This window comes from Xiphophorus couchianus, chromosome 19 (assembly GCF_001444195.1).
Source record: "Xiphophorus couchianus chromosome 19, X_couchianus-1.0, whole genome shotgun sequence".
Lineage (NCBI taxonomy): Eukaryota > Metazoa > Chordata > Actinopteri > Cyprinodontiformes > Poeciliidae > Xiphophorus > Xiphophorus couchianus.
In genome coordinates, this window is record NC_040246.1 from 7,643,937 (window position 1) to 7,663,102 (window position 19,166).

The following is a 19,166-nucleotide window of genomic DNA, read 5'->3' on the forward strand; positions in this document are numbered from 1 at the left end:
AATTCAATTAATTGATTTGTATCCCAGTTGGAAAATTACAAAAAAATCATACGTGGGAAGCACAAACTCACAGCCTAAAAACAAGTTTAAACTTTAGTATAAGATTTCTGCCTTATGCATGTATAATGAGAAACACTGATGATTTTGTAAGTTCATTTCTGTTAGTTACACAACAATTCAAACACACAGCACTGGGTTAAAATGACCTTGATACAAGGGCATTTAGAGCAAATTTACAATTACTGACCCAAATCATGTCTGGTTCAGTTCACCATGTTTTTATTTCCGTTTTCTGCACATGCCTCGCATTTTTTTTTATCCCTACTTGACCACTGCATAGCACTGCATTCCTCTTGGTACATTTCAGAGATATTCATATTCATAAAAATGCTCACATCTCAGGTCTACAGTTTTATTAGAATCTAACAAAACAAGAAACTACTGACACCCCAAAGAATAGATGCATACAAATATGATCAATGACCTAATTGTTTTACATTAAAATCCAAAAAAATGCAAAGAAATTTCTTCCAACTGGTGCCCATTAATATTCAACTGGATATTCCATTGTTATTACTGACATTATTTAACATGAACTTATTACCTCCCATCACCCAATTTTCACTGATTGTGACTCTGACCACACTTTGTGTCATTCAACATTTATGAGAGGTAAGGATCCCACTGATCTACTTCCTGTTGGTAGATCGTATTTATTGGGAGTCGCACATTCACTTTTTAAACTGATGATTTCGGAAATGTGGTTAAGAAATGTTCTCCTGGAGAGTAAAAAATGCTATTTTGGTTAACATTTAGGAAAAGATGCTACCTTTTCATTTAAAAAAAAAAAAAAAGGTAAGTACCAGACGACCAATGTGGCAAAATGGCAAAGAGGCAAAATGATCAGCATTCAGCCCAAAAAAAAAAAAAGAGTAAACGTTAGGAAAACCAGAGGTAACGGCTCTCACCTTGTGTGCCTTGTTGTCTCCATTTCCTGTGTGTCTGAGCTGGGCTTCCAGCCTGCGGATCTCCTGCTGGAACTCGTCTCGCTCATGTTCCCGTTCCACGGCCTGCTCCTACATGCAGCAAAACAAACTGTGTGAAAGACATTCCAAGATGCGAAAATGCGACACTCAAACTCAAGAGCAAGCCAAACAACACATAATATAAGGTAGAAGTACTGTATATTACTTCACATTAAAGAGTATGCTTCATTACAGTTTACAAGCTCACCTCTATAAACTGCCTATCGTGTTTCAGCTGTTTCTCGAGCGCTTGGACACGCTGACTAAGGTCTTCAGAGTGATTCTTGTGTTGCAGCTCTTTCTCCAGGAGTTTAGTCTCCTGATCTTCGAGCTCTCTCTCCAGGTTCCTGAGGCGCAGCGAGAGAGACTTGTGGTCCTTCTCCGCCTGCCTCTGCAAGTCCAGCCTGTCCTGGGTCAGACGCTCTGTCTCTGCCAGCAAAGCTTGGAGAAAACGAAAAGGAAGGGTGAAGGTTGCAAATCTCTTCAAATGTAGATCAGAAAACAAAACAATACAGCTTTAATACACACAGTTACACGTACTGAGCTAAAAGAAGAAGACAATAGCAAATGGCACCGCAACCTTACACTGCAAAGTAATCCCTCCCCCACTCAAACACAAACAGTCACACTCCACTCTGACCCACAAACCTGCGCCAGGATCTAAATTGAGCCAATGGCCAATGGAGAGATGGCACATCTGAGCACAGATATTATATAAGTGCATGGTAAAGGCTGATTCAAAGAGGTGATACAGTTTGCTGCAGAAATATTATTTCATGACATTTAAATTTATTCCATGATTTTGAATGGATTCTGCTCACCTTTCTCTCTCTCCCCAAGCCCAGCAGAGAGATGCTCCTTCTGGCGCAGGAGAATGGTGTGCTCCTCAGTGAGCTCCTGATACTTTCCTCTGACAGCATCCAGCTCTGCGGCGAGACTCTGCATCTTATGCAGCTTCACCTTCAGGCCCTCCAGCTCCTCCACAAGCTTTTCTTCTTGAGCCTCCTTCTGCTGCAGGGACTCCTCTAAGGTAGCTTTTTCAGCCACATAGCCGTCCAAAAGCCCTGAAAACAGCAACAACCGGTATTTAAAAAAAAATAAAAAATTACCAAAGAAATGCTCTCAGAAAAACTCAATTAACACGTAGCTGACCCTCTGCCTTGTGGAGCTCCAGCTGGAGGCGAGTCTTCATCTTGGCTTCCTCATCAAGATGCATTGTCAGGAGCTTGTGCTGCTCAAGGAGATGGGTGGCATCTTCTTTTCCCTGGGTGAACTTCTCCTCAAGGGTAAGATGAACATGGCAAGTCTGCTCCAACTGTAGCAAAAAGACAAATCCAGCGACACTTGGTCAAGTGCTGTCCTACTGTCAAAGCGGACCAATGAAAAGTATTTCTGCAGGTTTCACCAACTCAAATTTAAGACCATTTTGAATAAAATTTAAGACCTGTACCACAAAAAAGTTACAAAAGTATAATTTCATATTTTACATATAATATGGATGCTACATTCACTTGGTAAGTGAATGTAGCAACGTACTGGTTGGCAACTGAAGTGACTTAGTGGCAAAGATGAATGTCGTCCAGCCAACTGGCAATAATTTACACTTACCAATGATAGATGTAAAAAAACAAAAAAACAAAAGGTAGTTAGCAAGGATTTATTAGCAGTTAGCGCTAGCCTCAACCAATTCGAGTCAGAATAGAATGAAGATGTCTGCATGCAATCAAAACTTTTACCCGGCAAAAAATAACAAAAACAACACTACACAGAATATGCCAGAATAAATAGTCCTGCCATGACATTCAAGACCTGTGGTTATTGAATTTAAGGCCAAATTAAATTTTTAAAATGAATTTAAAGGGGGTTTTTTAAAGGATATCCACCCTTTATATATAGCTTCTCTAATTAAATGTACTCTTGTTTTTCAAATTTTCCAAATGGATTATTGTACTGCAACAAAATACAAATTAATTTCAAGTCTCCTTGCACATCTTTCCAGGAGAGCAAATAAATCCATGTCTGGAGAGTTTCTTTACCTGTGTATGAGCTTGATGGAGCAGGTCCAGGAGCGTCTCCACTGCCAGACGTAACCTGCTGCAGGCTGTAAGAGCAGATTCTTCTCCTCCGGGACTGATCTGAGTGTCTGTAACCAGCAGACTCTCGCACAGCATTTGGGTCAGTTCCATCTCCTCTGATGTCAAATCTACAACTGAAATACCTGTGAACAAGAAAAGACAAATTTATTTTATGTCATTTAAGTGTGTATAAAAAAAAATATAGGCAGCTTATAATAGTTATATTATTCAAGCAGTTTAAATCCTACATGGAGTAAAGTCTGAGATCAACAGACCTGATTCCTGATCTCTGTGCTCTTTTGAACTTTTCTGTGTCGTCTGTTCATTTGTTTGGATCCTGCTGTTGATCTTTTGTCCAATCAGTTCTTCTGTTGCTATGACACTGCGAAGCATCTCAACCAGCACTTTACTCATTTTCTCATTTGCACCATACAGTTTGGTCCTGTAGAGAGAAAAAAACCCAAAAAACAGCAGATTCCGGTTCAATGCTTTTCACACATACAGTTATTGCAGCCATAAATGACATAAGATTTACTGAGGTCGAATTACAGGCTATTTAGTACTAAAAGTACCAAAATCTGAAACATGACAAATGTGGTTGTGCTTAAAATGTGCCACTTATATTTTTAAAAATGACTCAGCAAACATTTTTATACAGCTTTTATAATTTATTCAAACTGCTACAATAATTACTTACTTTTCCTCTTTGGCATCCTGCAAGTCATCAGTGAGCATCTTCAGCAGGTTTCCCCCCTCCTGGCTCTCTCTTTCCCTTCTTTGGAGGAGAGTGTCCAACGTCTCCATCTCTGCACGTTTCCCGTGCAACTCGTCCTGCAAGCACCCGATTTCTGAACGCAGCTGAAGGAGGAAAACAGTTTTCAGTCATTCCACTCCCAAAACTAAATGTTCCCTCCTTTCCCTTTTATCCATTTTATGGATTGCATCAAGTCGCTTAACTGTTCAGAAAAAGAGTCTTTAAAATTAAGAGTAATTAGTAATCCACACAGTCCCCGACTCCTGTTAAAACCGACCAAAATGCAAGACACCCTAACTTCTAATCATCCTCGTCCAGCAGCAGGACCGACATCCACTTCTGAGCATCATGTCAGTGCAGCTGGGTTGTACTTCAATCTATCTGAATGCCGTAATGGTTTCTTTACAGCTCAGTTCTTAATATTCTTACCTTTCATTTCTCTACATCTTCCCTCTTGTTCCCCCCTTTTCCCTCCTCAACTCATCTCCAGCAGCCACCTAGCTCAATAAAACAATGCCACTGCCATGGCAACAGCCTCCACCTCCTGTTAAATCTCTCTATGCCAACCTCATGGAAACCAGAGTGCATGTTAATATTTTACTTTAAAGAGCAAAAGATGTCATGGAAACAAACAAAACAAACAGGAACATCTTTATTGCCAGCAATTAGATGGGGGAGGGAGATGCTAATTACAAAAAAAAACCTGGAAAATCATTTGATAAATACAAATTCACAAAGTCCTTCAAATTGATAAACATTTATGTCGTTCTTTAAAATAAAAAACAAACATGTTTAAGTAATCTTCAAAGCAAATAGGATTTCACAAAAAACAACTCAGATTTTGAACATTTATTTTTTATGAAACTTCAACTGAATTTCTTAAATCTCAAAAGGGAAGCAATGTAAAGTTTTTCAACTTGTTGTTCTTCCCAAAATAACCATGACAAAATTGAAGATATTCAAACAATGAATAATACCTATGAGAAGAAAAGTTAGAAAGTAAGAACCTTAACACTTCAAACAAACATCTATTGCAAAAATAATTATAAGAATGATCCAGCATCTCCACTGTACATGCAATATGAATTTTGCATTTTGTTATGGTGCAAATCTTATCTGTAAATCAGTAATATATATATACACGACTGAATCATTTAAGCGATTCAGTCATTGGAATCAACATCAAATGTTATTTTACACCTTCCATCTGCACCATGCAACGTAAAAATGGGCAAGATATATAAGATGAGTAAGAGATGTTATGTACAGGTGTTTTCCGTACCTGAGCAACTACAGCCTCCAGTTGCTGCAGCTGGGTGGTGAGCTCGCTCATTTTGCTTGTATAGATCTGTTCCTTTTCCTGCTGCTGAGATGTGAAGCTCCGCCTCAAATCTTCAAGCTCCACCTTTTTCCGTTCTTCAAATTCAGTCTTCGATGGCAACGATGTGGTTCCATGAAGCAGAAGATGTAGAGCGAAAAAGAAAAAAAGAAAGAGGGAGAAAAAAAAGCAGCAACACCTTGTAAGTTATACTTTCCTCAAATCAGTGGCCATCTGCCTGAATGCCTGGCTGCGCATTTGAAATGGTCAACAATTAAATACCCATTTTCTGCCTTAAAACCGTTGGCATTAGAGAATAAATCCAATCCCTTTTAGCTGTGGTTCAGATGAATGAACGGAAACACATGCGCAGCCCAGAAGAGCACAGATTGAGAATGGAGACAGACGGACGTCAACACTTATACATATATGCTGGTGGAATTAGGAGAAAACTGGGTTTGAGTAAAGCTCAAATGGGACAGAGTCCAAGCGAGGGAACTATCCGCTGAACTGGTGCAGCTGGAGCTTAAAGAGGGCATCACAATCGGCACACACACTGCTCCAGATAATCCTTCGATATTATGTAATATTTCCAAACAAGAATGCAGTATTCTAGTGACTACATAACATTTAAAAATAATAAGGAAAAAACAGAAAAGATTTAAAACATAGAGTAAAATAAACTGAAGAGATCAGTCTAACATTTCTGAGAGCCTCATCTTTCTCTTCTCATTCCTGAACAATTTAGTTTTTACCTTCAGATGGTTAATCTTGTCCTGAAGTCGCTCTTCCGATTGAACTTTGAGGAGCTCCACCTCTTCCTGGAAGCGCTGCCGTTGTCTTGCCGACTCTTCTTCGAGCTCCCGGCGACAGGCGTCCAGTTCACATGCAGAAATTCCCCTCAGCTCCTACAACAGAAATCCACACAATTATAAATGGCATGGTTTGCAGCTGGCAACAACTTTAGTACGTCAAAGTTTGAAAAAAAAAAAATAAAAATTTAAATACCCAGCATATACAGAGAAACATGCCGTTATAGAGGATAAACAATGTTTTAGTGTAATCCCTTCTCTAATGGGCTGTAAGAGCCACCAGTACAAGAGCTTAAAGGGAAACTATTAAAGGGCATCCACAGTTCATACACAATTATAATCTGATCATTTATGTCTAACACACACCTGAAGCTGACTGTGATGCTGTTCTATAAGCTGCTCCTTTTCAACACTGAAGGTGTGCGAGAGCTCCTGCAGGGCCGCGCCGTGTTGCTGCTCCAGTTCCAAAACCTGAAAGACGGGAAAAAAAAAAAATTTAAAACATTTAAAGAGAAAGTTCTGAAACTACTTTGGTCTTAAGTTAGTTACCAGAAAATTGTTATTTTTGGTTGAACCCCATTTTGCCCATATTTGCTTTAAGTTGCCTGTAAATAGCTGTTAGTGTCTCAACGAGCAACCACAAACTTCAAAAGTTGACACAAAAACATCTACAGTGATTGTCCTGAATGCAGGGACCATCGGCTCCCTGTTTGTGGCCCCTGACCCTTAATGGTCACCAGCTGAAATAAAGCACTAATATCTTGGTCATGTCTGGATAACAACCATGCGGCTCAGCTTCCTTCAGCTTATTTGCTACAACAGGCCTCTTCTTAATGTAGAAAAAAAAAAAAAAAAAAAAATCAAGATAGTCGTTTGCTTCAGAAAAGGTCAATGTTAATTACTTTGACTTTAAACTCCCCTTTTCTCTTTCAAACCTAGTATTTTTGTCCTAAAAAATGATAATGGGCAGGGGATATTTTCAGCAAACACGTTCCCTAAATTGAAAGCTCATAATATAAAAATATAAGAATGAATGCAGGACATAATAGGCTTCTGATCTTTGGCTTTGTGACTTAAAAAGGAAAATCAAATGGACTTTGAGGAAAGCTGTACCTGCTGCTTAAGTGCTTCTAATGCTCTGCAGTGTTCTGTATCCAACGTCTCTTTCTGAGCAGTCAGCTCCATCTGCGAAACAAATTAATGTGAAATATCAACCAACTATTTAGTTGTCATGTTTTCATAGATTGAACCTCAATAATGAGGCTATAACTCCTTACCTTGTGAACGTGATTAAGCTCAGCTGCCATGGCCTTGAACTTGTCCATGTGAACCTGAGCCAGCTCTCTCTTCAGCTCCTCCCTGACGGACAGCTGCTCTGCAGTCTGACGCTCCATCAGCTGTTTGTGCTCTGAACTCCTGGAAATCAGATCCTGGCGATGTTTCTCCTCAAGCCGATTCATTTCATCACGCAAAACCTGTGATAAAGTTGAATACATGAAGTGCTAAACTGGAAAAAAAAAAAGGTCCAATGCTTGCCCTGTAAATGTTTGAGTACTTCCATTCATTGTACATACTAAACTCAACCATATTGGGTTAAATGGCTTGTCTCTACTTACTTGCACTTCTTTTAAGTATGTGGCCTCCAAAGTGTCCATATTTCCCAGCATTCTCTTTTCCAGGTTATCCCTCTCTTCCTGGTGTCTGTGCGCCAATTCTGCCTCCAAAGCCTCCAACTGGGCCTGACTGGTCTCCTTGAAAGCAGCTTCCAGTTTTTTAAGGTCCTCCATTCGTTTAGAATCAAGGGCTGATTCCAGAGCAACAAGCTCAGCTTTGTGCTTATTGTCAAGCTCTTTGACCATAGCTGCGAGCTGATCTCTGTGACAGGCACCGAGTGAGTCCAGCTGTGCTTTGTGTTTGGCGTGGAACGCGTTCATCTCTTCGGAGTGCTTGTTTAGGAGCCTTGACCTCTCATCTTCAAGCTCGGCTTTATGCTTGTCTTCCAGCTCTGCCACAAACTTTTCACAGCTCTGCACCAAACGCTGCTCCAACTCCGCTTTCTCCTCGTCAAACCTGGAGACATGGGCACAGGAAAACAAGCTCAAAGGAAAGTAAAAGAAAGCAGCCGGCTTTCATTTGTTTGTTAAATAATTATTAGTGAAACTTGTTTGCATTGCAAAAACAAAATTTTAACCAAGGATTTTTGTCTCTTTTCTAGTGCAAATATTTTTTAGCATGCTTACATTAAGACAAAATAACTTAAAAGTAACTTTACAGAAAAATAAATAAGCTTGTTTTAAGTCAATAAATATTGAATATAGATACAAAAAAATTCTCCACTTAAAAACAGAAAAAATGTCCAGTTATAAGTGAAAAAGAGTCCGACGGTAGAATTAGTACTTTTTTATGCATATTCAGGAATTATTGACTTAATTAAGCTTCTAAATCTCTGCTGAAATGATACATTTAGATTATTTTTTATCTTAATTCAAGTGTACTAAATATTTTGTACTAGAATCTAGACAAAAATGATTGTTTTCACAGTGTAGCGGCTACTTATAATATAATTATTTGATCTTTGAGATTAAACATTGCAAGTTTACATTTCTCTGATCCCTTACATAGAGTTCAGGCTCCCCGAACATGAGGATTTACCCTTCAACTTCATTAAAAGAATTGATGAGAATATAATATTAGTGTACACCGATGTTACTTATGCAATATCCGTCAGAAATATTTATCCAACTACTCCTTCACATCACTGATTTGGGGGTACTTATCCTGCCAATCACTAACTAACTAGAGCCAATTTCTTGTTTCTGATTGGTGCATCTCTAGTCCTTAATATAAATAAGGACTATTTGGATTTTCTTCATGTACTTTCAGATATAATAAAATAGCCCAATGACAGCAAACACAACCCCGACATGTTAGATCTGACCTTTGCTGGGCTAGTCGAAGCTTCTCCTCGCTCTGCTCCTGAAGCAGAACTTTGAGCTCTTCTGTTTCTTCAGCCATGCAGCTCTTTGCCTTTTGCAGTTCGTTGTTGTATTGAGCCTCCAATCGTTGTTTTATTATCAAACGCTGTGGGCCTGGAAGACAAAGGTTTCTTGTTTTTTTTTTAAAACAGAAGAACTCAAATGTAACCAACGTAGCTCGTGTAAGATAGCTGACCTTCATCATCGTCCAGAGAAAGTTCAAGAGACTTTAACTTCTCTCTTTCTTTCTCAAGAGCTTCTTCACGGCATTTCTTTTCCCTCTCGAGGTCCGACCTCAAAGCAGAGATCTCGGGTTCATGTTTCTGTTGAAGCTCTTCTCTCCGCTTGTTCAGATTTTTATCGTCGTAATCAGCTTCATGGTGTTTACTCAGAGCAGCAAGGTTGTTCTCAAGTGTGTGGATGATTGTCATCCCTGTCTGCAGCTCCTCAGTGAGACGCCACATCCTCTGTTCTACCGCAACCTGATTAAGGATGAAAACACTGAAATAAGGACAAAAATGCTGACAAAATTCAAATCAAATGTTACAAATTGATTTCCCTTACCTCTACCTGCCTTTCTGTCTCCAAATGCACTCTGGTGAGATCTGTGCGAAGATTTTCTTAACGTTAAGATCTCTCAAAAAGGAAAGTGAGCATTTATTTGCTTAAACTGTAATTGTGAGGCACCTTGTAAATGACTTTCAGAAAGTTTGGCTCGGAGTTGCTCCAACTCCAGGGCATGACGTGTCTTCATCTCTTGCAGCTCTTCGTAGTAATGGTCCGTGAGGTCTGAGCGCACCTGGGAATCGACGACAAAGACTCACAATCTGAAGGGTCAGATTTATGCTTTAGCTTACATGAAACCAACATGGTGCCTCACCTGCTGCAACTCTTCTTTATAAGAAAGAGCCAAAGAAGATTCCAGCTGGGAAAGGTCCATTGCATGCTTCTCCTCCAGCTCAACACGCAAGTTGTCAAATAATTCCTTCAAAAGAGAAAAGCCAACACAATGATGGATCTTGACAGAGAAAACCAAAAAAATAAATGAATAAAAACATCACATTTTTTAACATTAAATCTTCTCCAGATTCTTACAGTGTGAGCAATAGATGCATCTCTTTTATCCTTCTCTTCCTCAGCCAGAATGTGATGCATAGAGCTGAAATCAAGACGAAAGGAATGAATGCTCTAATATATTTATACAGCACTGGAGAAACAGTTCATATGTAGGCCTACCAACATACCTGTCATCTGAAGTTTTCATCACAGATTCCTCCAAGGCACTTTCGACCAGCCTCAGCTGGAGAAGAGCTATTTCCTCTTTGTAGGTCTCCTCTGACGCGTGCAGCCGCTTCTCAAAATACCTATAAGGAGGAATTACCTTATGAGATTCTTGCACAACATAGCAGAGCTAACACTGTTAACAGATTCAGCTATAGCACAAAAGTATGAATGAACTGGTTACCTGTATCAAGGTATACCAAAGTTTTAAAAATATGTATGTTTGACAATATACAAACAGCAGATTTGTGTAATTTATACAATACATGAAAATGGTGGACCGCAACTTAAAAAAAAAAATTGTCAAAGTTTTTCAAGTCAAATAAAATGGAGTCAATAAGCAGATCTATATATAGTGATTTGTATTATAATATACAGCAAATTATACTTTGAGTAGAAACTGAGACATTTTTGCTGTGGTTCATCCCACCTTACATATACAGATGCTGCTACAGTCAACATGTCTGTACACTTCACTCTCTTCTGACCATCATGAAAATGTCATAAAAAGATAATTATCTGCTGTACAGTTTACACTTGCTGGTGAAACAAATAAATTTACCCAAAAGGTATGTTCTGATTTTTATATATTTTTTGACCAAGTCATTTGATTTTTAAATGCAACTTTCTTTAGAAAGCAAGTCATAAGATGGCTTATTTACAGATATGTATTTTGTTTTTTTGGGGGCGGAGGGGTTTATTGTGGACTGAAATTTGAGATTAATCCAGCTGCTAAAAAATAAAAAGTCTAAGCCATCTACAAAAAAATAGATGCAAAGCTCTCAAGTACTAAATTTACTCTCCCACAGTGTTGCTTTTGCATAAATTAGATTTGTATGTTCTAATATTTATGAAGCATACTGCACCACTTTACTGTTTACTCCACACCTCATAGATCATTTTACACTGCATTCACTTAATTTTACTTTTGTCAAAATATTCCATAAATGTGTTAGAATGTTTTAACACCAGCAATATTATCCGTTTCACCTCTTTAGATCTTGTCATAATCTAGTTATTTTTAGTGTGAATACTGATACTGCTGTAGAAAAGTGCAAACACAGGAGATGTGAAAGGCAAGGTCCAAGTTTAGGGTGCGAGACTAGGTGTGTGGTTATGTCGTCATACTTCCTGAGGTTTTCCAGCTCGACCTCATGCAGCTCTTTGATTTCTCGTTTCTGCTCGCTGAACTCCGTCTTGAGATGCTCAATGTCATCGACTTGAGACGAGCGAGCGATCAGCTGCTCTTTCAGCTCTGGAAAATGAAAAAATAGACAGAGAGAAGAGTTTAGTTTAGTTTTACTTTCACCGTCGTATTTCACTCTGAACAACACCGGCTTATGAAGAAACATTTAATGCAACCTTAGTAGAAAGAAGGAGGAATCCATGGTAACAGACACATGGCCATACACACTTCTGCAGATGTCAGGTTGGTGTAATGATCTTACCCCCCAGCTCTTGACGGCTCGCTCTCATGCTCTCCAGCTGGGTCCACAGCTGACCCACTTCTTCCTCCGAGCTCTTTTTAAGCAACGCTTTCTCTTCCTGAAGGTGCAAAACCTGAATGGCAAAGCAAAATTTCTTTTAAGATTAAACAAATGACGTTTCTGATGACTTAAATTAATGTTTATACACCCGAGATTAACATGACAGAACAAAACATTAACTCTCAAATTTAAACCTTAGAACAATCATGAACATGTCATTTTTAAGCAAGAAATGAGCTCCAAATCGAAGTGACATTGTTGTAAAGTCAACTAACCTCTTGCTGCAGTTGCTGCTCTTTTTCCTGAAGGTGGCGTACTTGCTGCTCTTTTTCCTGCAGAGCCCACTCATGACTACAAACCAACATCTCCAAAGAATCTAAGTGGTATTCACAGAACAAGACAATTTTTAATTCAATGGAGAGAAAAAAAACAACAGCATTGTGCCACATAAAAAATGCAGAATAATGATGCAACAGCAATTGAGAGTCTATGATTAAATGGATAAAATGTAATTTTACCCAATTTCCTAATGTCCGTATAAAGTCAGATATGTAAAATGTGTTTGTATTTTTGAAAACTTAAAACTAATCGTTTTTTTGTTTTTTTCTGTTCTTTTCCCCTCAGACTTGAAATGGAAGATAATTTCGACTACATACTGGCAGCAGCCTCTTTGTCAGCCGAGGCTCGTTTCAGGTCTTCCTCTAGTTTCTGGATCTGCTCTGTCCTGGAGGTTTGGAGTTCCTCCAGAGCTGCCGTCGCCTCCTGCAGGTCAGACTGGCTCTGAGACAGAGCCGCCCTGGTATCTGCCAGAGCTCTGCTCGTTTCCGCCAGGGAGGCCTGGGTGTTGACCAGTTCTGTCTGCGTGGCATTGAGTCTGTTCTGAATCTCTGATAGAGACCTTTGGCTGGTTGTTTCAGCCTCCGTCTCCCACTGTGCTCTCAGAGCCTGAGCAAAAAAAATAAAAAAATCCTATTAACTTTTAAATAAAGTGACAATGAGTGAAGCAATGATTTGCAAAGATAATTGCCGTTTATTATCTTAGTGCTTTAGCACATCTTATTTTGTGACCAACAAAGTAGCAAATAATCATGAAATGGAAAGAAAGTAATGCATAGTTTTTGAAATCTAAAATGTGCACAGCTTTTTTTTAATCATCATTACTTAACCAAGTTGGTCACATGGAGATCAGAGCAGCATAGTAACAATGAAAACAAATACACATTAAAATATGCTCACAGAACACAGACAGCATTTGCTGCCAAGATATTATCATCATTTTAAAAGTCCTTCAATGTTGCAAGGGTTTGAAGCTAAAGTTTAGATTGCAAGTTGTTCCAGGCATGACGTGCTGTAAGCCAAAACGTCTTCTTACCGAGTTCATACTTTAGGGATGACAAATTACAGAATTTCCATAGTACCAAGATTGTAACTTCCATGTTTCCTTGTAAGGCGACAAGATACACAAGGTGTGGTAACTAGAAAAGTTTTATGATAAACACATACCAAGGACTGAACAGTCATATAAAGATGACCAGATAATTTTAGAATAAAATACACAATGATATCACAGTTGGTAATAAATCAACCATGGTATATACTAGCTAGCATGCAAACACAGTGGAGTGAAGCGTTCATATACAATCAATCTCCATGGTTCACAAGAGGCAGAAAAGTTGTCTCCAAATATCTAATTTCTATTTTACACAAAAGAAAAAGCAGGCCTTATTTCTATTGTACAATCTGAAAAGAATTATGTTATTTTTTAATTTAAGGACTGAATACGGCCCTTAAAAGCTATAGCTACAAATGATCATTAATTAAAAATCTTAGACACCAACTATTGGTTTTTCACTTCCTAGTTAAGTTTTCTCATTCAGTGGATGACTTTGACTGTGTTTTCAATCAATATACCTCATACAAGGTCCAATATGGAACCATTTACCTTCAGAACTCACCAATAAGAGGTTAATGAAATCCAACTGTGTAAATTAGTTTTGCCTTACCAGCAGAATGGCATGTTTGGCAGACAGCTAACTGTACACGTCACCCTTAGCTCGCCATTTCCAAACTGAGAAGAGTGGTGGTGGCAAAATCAAGAAGTGGGTATACCTTTCTTCAGCAGGAAAGGGAAAGCAAGTCATAGTTGATGGGATGGTGAATAGAACTAAAAACATGTAAATACTGGCAAAGGCTCTTAGAAGCAGCACAAGATTGATCATTAGGCCAAACCCACACCAATTGATCATCACAGGGAAGACTTAAAAAACTTGAGCTCCTTTTAATTTTCAGTCTCCATATGAAAAGCTGGTAGAGACAAAACCCTAAACTCCTTCAGTTAAAGATGGTTTTTCAAAGTAAGACTAAGACACTTATAACATTTTGAAAACACTGCATCGTTTCCATTTTACAACTTTGTGTTACTTTGTTGATCTGTCACATAAAAACTTGAGAAAATAAAAACATCAAGTATGAAACAATATTAGAAAGACAAAAATAAGCTCAACCTGTATTTCTTTAATTTGTTTCTCCTCCAATCCAGCTCTCTCCTGAGCAAAACGAGTCTCAAAATGCTGCTTCAACTCATCTAAACATTCACAAATACAAAGGGAATAAAATTTATTTACAAAAAAATAAATCATAGAGCAAACATATCTGCAGAGAGCTGCTACAGTTTGCTTGTACTCACCAATCTCTTGCTGGTGTAGCTCCTGCAGCCGGTCTTGCTGCTGCTGATTCTGCTGTTTGATCGAATCCAGGCCCGACTGATACCGGGCCTGAAGAAGAGCACTTTCCTGGGTGAACTTCTCCCTCATAGCAGCCTGGAGCTCCTTGACAGCAGATTCTTGCTCTTGCTGCACGTTTGCTTGTGAAGTCTCCAGCTGAGACGTGTGAGCTGTCGTCAGGCTCAGACGTAAAGCTTCGAACTCCATGCTCTTCTGGGTCTAAACACAGATTGCTTATTGGAGACTTAATGTGTTTTACTAGCACAAACTGTATAGTGTCAGGCTATGTTTAAACATTTATATGAAACAAACATTTATCCATTTTTTTATGCAGAAGAAATAATGTCACAAAAGTTTTTTGTTTTTTTTTTCCCCCCTGAAATTGTGGATTTTAAAACATACCTGCACCTGATGCATCTCGGCTTGGTGGGCAGCTTCCATGCTCTCCCTCAGCTCCAGGGTCACCTCTGTCCTCAGCTGTTCGAGTTCCTCGTTGTGTTTGGCCTTCAGTTCTGACATCACCCTCTCATGCTCCCGTTCCGTTACCTGAGGGAAAATCAGAATAAGGATTGAGTAAACTACAAACAAAAGAGGAAAAGTTGTATTTTTTTGATCTGCCAGAGACTGACTGATACCTCTTTGATGAGGCCAATCTGTTGCTTCTGCTCTTCCTCCATAACGACCCGCTGCTTCAGCAGCTCCGTCTCCAGGCGATCATTCAACTCAGAAATCTAGATATTTATTTAGGAAGAAATATTGAAACATCTATAATCATCATCTGAAGACCACATTTCTGAAGTTTGCAAATCCCACCTCTTGCTGATGTTTCTCTACCAATATTCTTATTTCCTGCTTGTGAGAAGCTCTAAGTTTCCCTGAAGCTTCCTCCACAGCCTGGGCCTGCTTCTCAATGACAGCCTTCACCTCCTCTTCCTTCTCTTTAATTTTTTCTTCCAGTAAACGAGTTGTGTCAATCAGCTTCTCCTTCTCCTGTCTCTCCTCCTCCCATTTTTCCTTTTCTTCAGCCAACTGTTAAATAACATTATTTGTCACACCAGTAAAGCAAAAAGAGCAAATCAAATGGAAAAATACATCACGTTTATGCTATGTGCATCTCACCTGAAGATCCTTGGCTTTCATAATGTTCTCAAACTGCTCGAGTTCCTCCTCCAGGACCTGTTCCATCTTTTTTATCTGTTCGTCCATCTGCTGTTCCTTCCTCTTCTCCTCCTCCCGCTGTTTCGCGGACAGAGCCTGCGCCTCCTCCAAACAGGCCAGGATTTCTCTCAGACTGTGAATCTGAGATTCCAGCTCATTTTTTGCGCTTTCAGCCGAGTCTAGACCGTCCTGGCTCTTCTGCAGTTCCTGCTGCAGTCTGTCGACTTCGTCTTGGAGCTTTAGAAACCGCAACCGGGTCGCTTCAAGTTCCTTTGATACGGCATCGAGCTCGGCTACCTTCTGACTGAAGAGAGTTGTCGTCGTTTTCTGTTCCATCTTTGTCTCCTCTAGTTCTGATTTCAGCTGGTCACAGTAAGCCTTGAGATAGGGAGCAAACAAAAGGAAAAACAAAATCACTGAATATGCAATTTGCATTAATTTGAAATCATAAGCATATTCATATTCACAGTGAACTGTGAACTCTTATTGAAGTGACATACCTGTAATGTTTGGATCTGGGGCTCGTCACTCTGCTTTGAAACATCCGTGGAAGAATCTGGGCTCGACTTCGTCGCCTGCAGTTCCTCCTCATTTTGAGGAGCCAAGAGAGAAACCTCTTCCTCTGTTTCCTCATTTAGTTTTCCTGAAAATTCATCGACGTTTTCCGATGAAGAGACAGAAAACCTAATCAGGGATGTTTCAGCAGCTCTTCCAGCTTCTTGTCCCATCGATGTTGCCACGGTTTCGTTTTCCCTTCCTTCCATTAAGACTCCGTCTCTGTAGTCAGAGGTTTCCTGCTCATCAGTCTTGGAGTTCATCTCTTCCTCGGCCAGTCTCCGTCTCTCCCTCTCTTCTTCAAGTTCACAGAGAGCTTGCTGCAGTTCCTCTGTCACCTGGGCCCACCTGAGCAAAAAAAGGCTCAAGTCGTAAATTTAAACTTAAGATTATCAAACATAGGCTGCCTCTGAAAACAGATGCAATTAAATAAAAATAAATTAGGTCACAGAGAAACTCAAACAGGCATATAATTTTGAAATGGAAGAAAAATTAATTTTTTGTAAAAAAAATTTTAAAAAAATTCTAATTCAAATCTGAAAAGTGCGGTGTGCCAAGCTGCTTACTGTTTAACGCTGGAGAAGAAAAATGTTAGAGAACGAAACCCGTCTGAACATAAAGTCAGATGTACAAAGAAATTATTTTAGTCAAATTTCTTGACATTGACTTTAGACAATGTTGCCCATTCCAGATCAAACCGTCTTTAATGACCCAGTCAAAGCCCAGATTTTAATCTAAATTTGTGTTCAGGTTACCTTCACTTGATCTGAAGGAGCTATGGCTACTTTGCAAAAGAGAACAAAGGTTTTAGTCTGGACATATAAGCTGATTGACGAAGGCTGAACGTACCACCACCTTTTAGCTTTCTAATTACAAATCAAAAAATATTTCATGCATCATTTTATTTCCACTTCTTAACCATGCTTTAGCTAAACCAATTCAAACCATATTAAACATCTGAAAGCCACCGCACATGTTTGTCTGTAAAAATTACAAACATGTGGTAAAAGAAATAAAACTATCTTCTATTATTTTCCGTTACCTGCTCCGTGCCTCCTCCAGTTCCTCTGCGCTCTTGAGGACTTCCTCCCTTAACACACCCAAGTCGCGCTCCTTCTGAGCCAGCTCCTCGTGCAGCTCCCCGCACTGCTGGCTCAGCAATTGTTTTTCCAAGTCGGTCTTCTCAAACTGCTGCTCGGACAGTTGACTCGAGCCCATTTCGCCGGAGCCGGAGCTGGGAAGCCACCGAGAGAAGAACTGGCCGCTGGAATCGCCAGCCTCTGAGACGGTGTACTGTGTGCTGTTGATGTTGTGATTGTTCTTGTTTTCTTCGCAGACACGGTATGAAATTGACAGCAGTGGCTGGTCACCGAAAACGTCGCTGTTGAGCTCGAAACTGCACAGAGAGGCAGAAAGAGGAAACGTTAATGCCATCCAGCGTTTAAACCGTGAAAAAACAAAAAACAAAACAGATTTCAATCCAACAGCTTCTGTTACCTGCAGTCTGCAGACATATCCGGGGGACTGGGTTGTTCAAAACCTTCATTTACCATTGAAGATTGTGAATGTGCTGGGGGAACTGAGGACAGGTACCGCTCCATCAGAATATCTCCTTGTACTGATGCGTCCAGATCCTCGCCATCAGCTCCACTTTCCAGGTGGGCTTCCTCTACCGTAACCTCCTCAGCAGTGATGGCAGCTTTGGCGTGGTTCTCCCGGTTCTTAAATGCTTTCAGTCCTTCCACCTCTTTCTCCCTCTGCTGAAGTTGTCTTTCGCTCTTATCCAGCAGCTGCCTGACATGCTCAACCTCCTCTTTGAGCGTTTGCATCTCATCCTCCAGTCTACGTTTTTCTTCCTCAAGAGTCTGGAGACGGAAAGCAGAGCCAGCAGAATCTAAATCAGATCTCCTCTCTGAATCCTCATTCTGAAGCCTCTGCCTCAGCTCCAACACTTCTCTGTTCAGTTCTTCCTTCTCTTCTTTGTACTGCAGCATGACAAGGCACTGGTTTTGGAGGTTTTGCAGTTGGGCCTCCCTTTCTTTTCGCTCCTCTTCCCTCTCCTCCTCCAATAATGAAAGCACGTGTCGGTTTCTCTCCATCTCCTTTGCTAGTTCGGCACTTAAACGTTGGCTGTTTTTCCTTTCTTCTTCCAGCTCAGACATCAGCTTGTGTAAAACCTTATCAATCTCAGTGTCGCTGTCACTATTGAGGCCTTCTGGGCTCTGCTGGGAGCCATGGCCTGCATTTCCTGACCCCTCTGATGTTGCCTTTTTATGCCTGATGTTTGTAGGTTGAGAAGAGAGGCCATGGTGATGCTCCGCAACACCAAAGGCTTCGGCCCCAGGCTGACCTTTAATCCGCTGGAACTCTACGGTGGTCTGTATGAAATGAAACAATCAATATGGAGCTTTGAATTGTAAAAAAAAAAAAAAAAAAGCTCGTTCCTAAAATGCTTCCACTCACCTGCTGGAGCTGTTTCTGCATACCCTGGATCTGTCCAGCAAGACACTGAGCCTGCAGCTGCATCTTATCTCTACTCGAGAGGGCTTCTTGCAGCTTGTGGCTGAGCTTGGCAATTATTTCATTCCGCTTCTCGACAGCCTGCTGCAGGAGCTGCAGACATGGAGATTTAGGCAATTTTAGGAACGATCCAGACAAATGTTTTCATTCTTTCAAAAAAAATTGTTTTTAAGACATAGGAAAATTCCATTTCTACAGGGGTTTGTGTAACACTGATCATCTGGGCTTTAGAAACCATAAAACTGAATGGAATATGTCAAAATGGTTACATCTACAGTTGGATCAAATTAATCAGTCCTTGAAGAAGTTTAATATATATATATATTTATCATTAATATATATATTAATGATAAATATATATTTATGTCTCTTCTGACTGGAAGCAACAATATTGCTGAGTGGTCCAGTTAGAGAACTACACTAATAATTTCATTAACTATATGAGCAAGATTGGAGGCATCAATTAGCTCACCCACTCATTGG

The 19,166-nt window shown here is 39.9% G+C and overlaps 1 protein-coding gene across 5 annotated transcripts in view; it reads right to left on the bottom strand.

Moving 5' to 3' along the window:
• pcnt (pericentrin) overlaps window positions 1-19,166 on the bottom strand; it is a 39,164-nt gene that overhangs the window by 14,213 nt on the left and 5,785 nt on the right. For 4 of the 5 annotated variants that reach the window (XM_028001003.1, XM_028001002.1, XM_028001000.1 and 1 more), the window contains 34 exons: window positions 18,627-18,776; window positions 17,661-18,541; window positions 17,206-17,559; window positions 16,109-16,511; window positions 15,570-15,986; window positions 15,264-15,479; window positions 15,086-15,181; window positions 14,853-14,996; window positions 14,414-14,669; window positions 14,232-14,311; window positions 12,384-12,672; window positions 12,003-12,103; window positions 11,689-11,800; window positions 11,369-11,495; window positions 10,204-10,323; window positions 10,055-10,118; window positions 9,840-9,944; window positions 9,647-9,758; window positions 9,524-9,564; window positions 9,156-9,441; window positions 8,923-9,073; window positions 7,601-8,054; window positions 7,262-7,459; window positions 7,098-7,169; window positions 6,351-6,455; window positions 5,928-6,080; window positions 5,137-5,283; window positions 3,798-3,958; window positions 3,376-3,542; window positions 3,062-3,243; window positions 2,178-2,340; window positions 1,847-2,089; window positions 1,234-1,466; window positions 969-1,076 (listed from right to left, as the gene is read on the bottom strand). In XM_028001003.1, the coding sequence (XP_027856804.1) occupies window positions 969-1,076; window positions 1,234-1,466; window positions 1,847-2,089; window positions 2,178-2,340; window positions 3,062-3,243; window positions 3,376-3,542; window positions 3,798-3,958; window positions 5,137-5,283; window positions 5,928-6,080; window positions 6,351-6,455; window positions 7,098-7,169; window positions 7,262-7,459; window positions 7,601-8,054; window positions 8,923-9,073; window positions 9,156-9,441; window positions 9,524-9,564; window positions 9,647-9,758; window positions 9,840-9,944; window positions 10,055-10,118; window positions 10,204-10,323; window positions 11,369-11,495; window positions 11,689-11,800; window positions 12,003-12,103; window positions 12,384-12,672; window positions 14,232-14,311; window positions 14,414-14,669; window positions 14,853-14,996; window positions 15,086-15,181; window positions 15,264-15,479; window positions 15,570-15,986; window positions 16,109-16,511; window positions 17,206-17,559; window positions 17,661-18,541; window positions 18,627-18,776 (6,891 nt within the window). The remainder of the gene's footprint in view (window positions 1-968; window positions 1,077-1,233; window positions 1,467-1,846; window positions 2,090-2,177; window positions 2,341-3,061; window positions 3,244-3,375; window positions 3,543-3,797; window positions 3,959-5,136; window positions 5,284-5,927; window positions 6,081-6,350; window positions 6,456-7,097; window positions 7,170-7,261; window positions 7,460-7,600; window positions 8,055-8,922; window positions 9,074-9,155; window positions 9,442-9,523; window positions 9,565-9,646; window positions 9,759-9,839; window positions 9,945-10,054; window positions 10,119-10,203; window positions 10,324-11,368; window positions 11,496-11,688; window positions 11,801-12,002; window positions 12,104-12,383; window positions 12,673-14,231; window positions 14,312-14,413; window positions 14,670-14,852; window positions 14,997-15,085; window positions 15,182-15,263; window positions 15,480-15,569; window positions 15,987-16,108; window positions 16,512-17,205; window positions 17,560-17,660; window positions 18,542-18,626; window positions 18,777-19,166) is intronic. The other variant, XM_028001001.1, reaches the window with a different exon arrangement.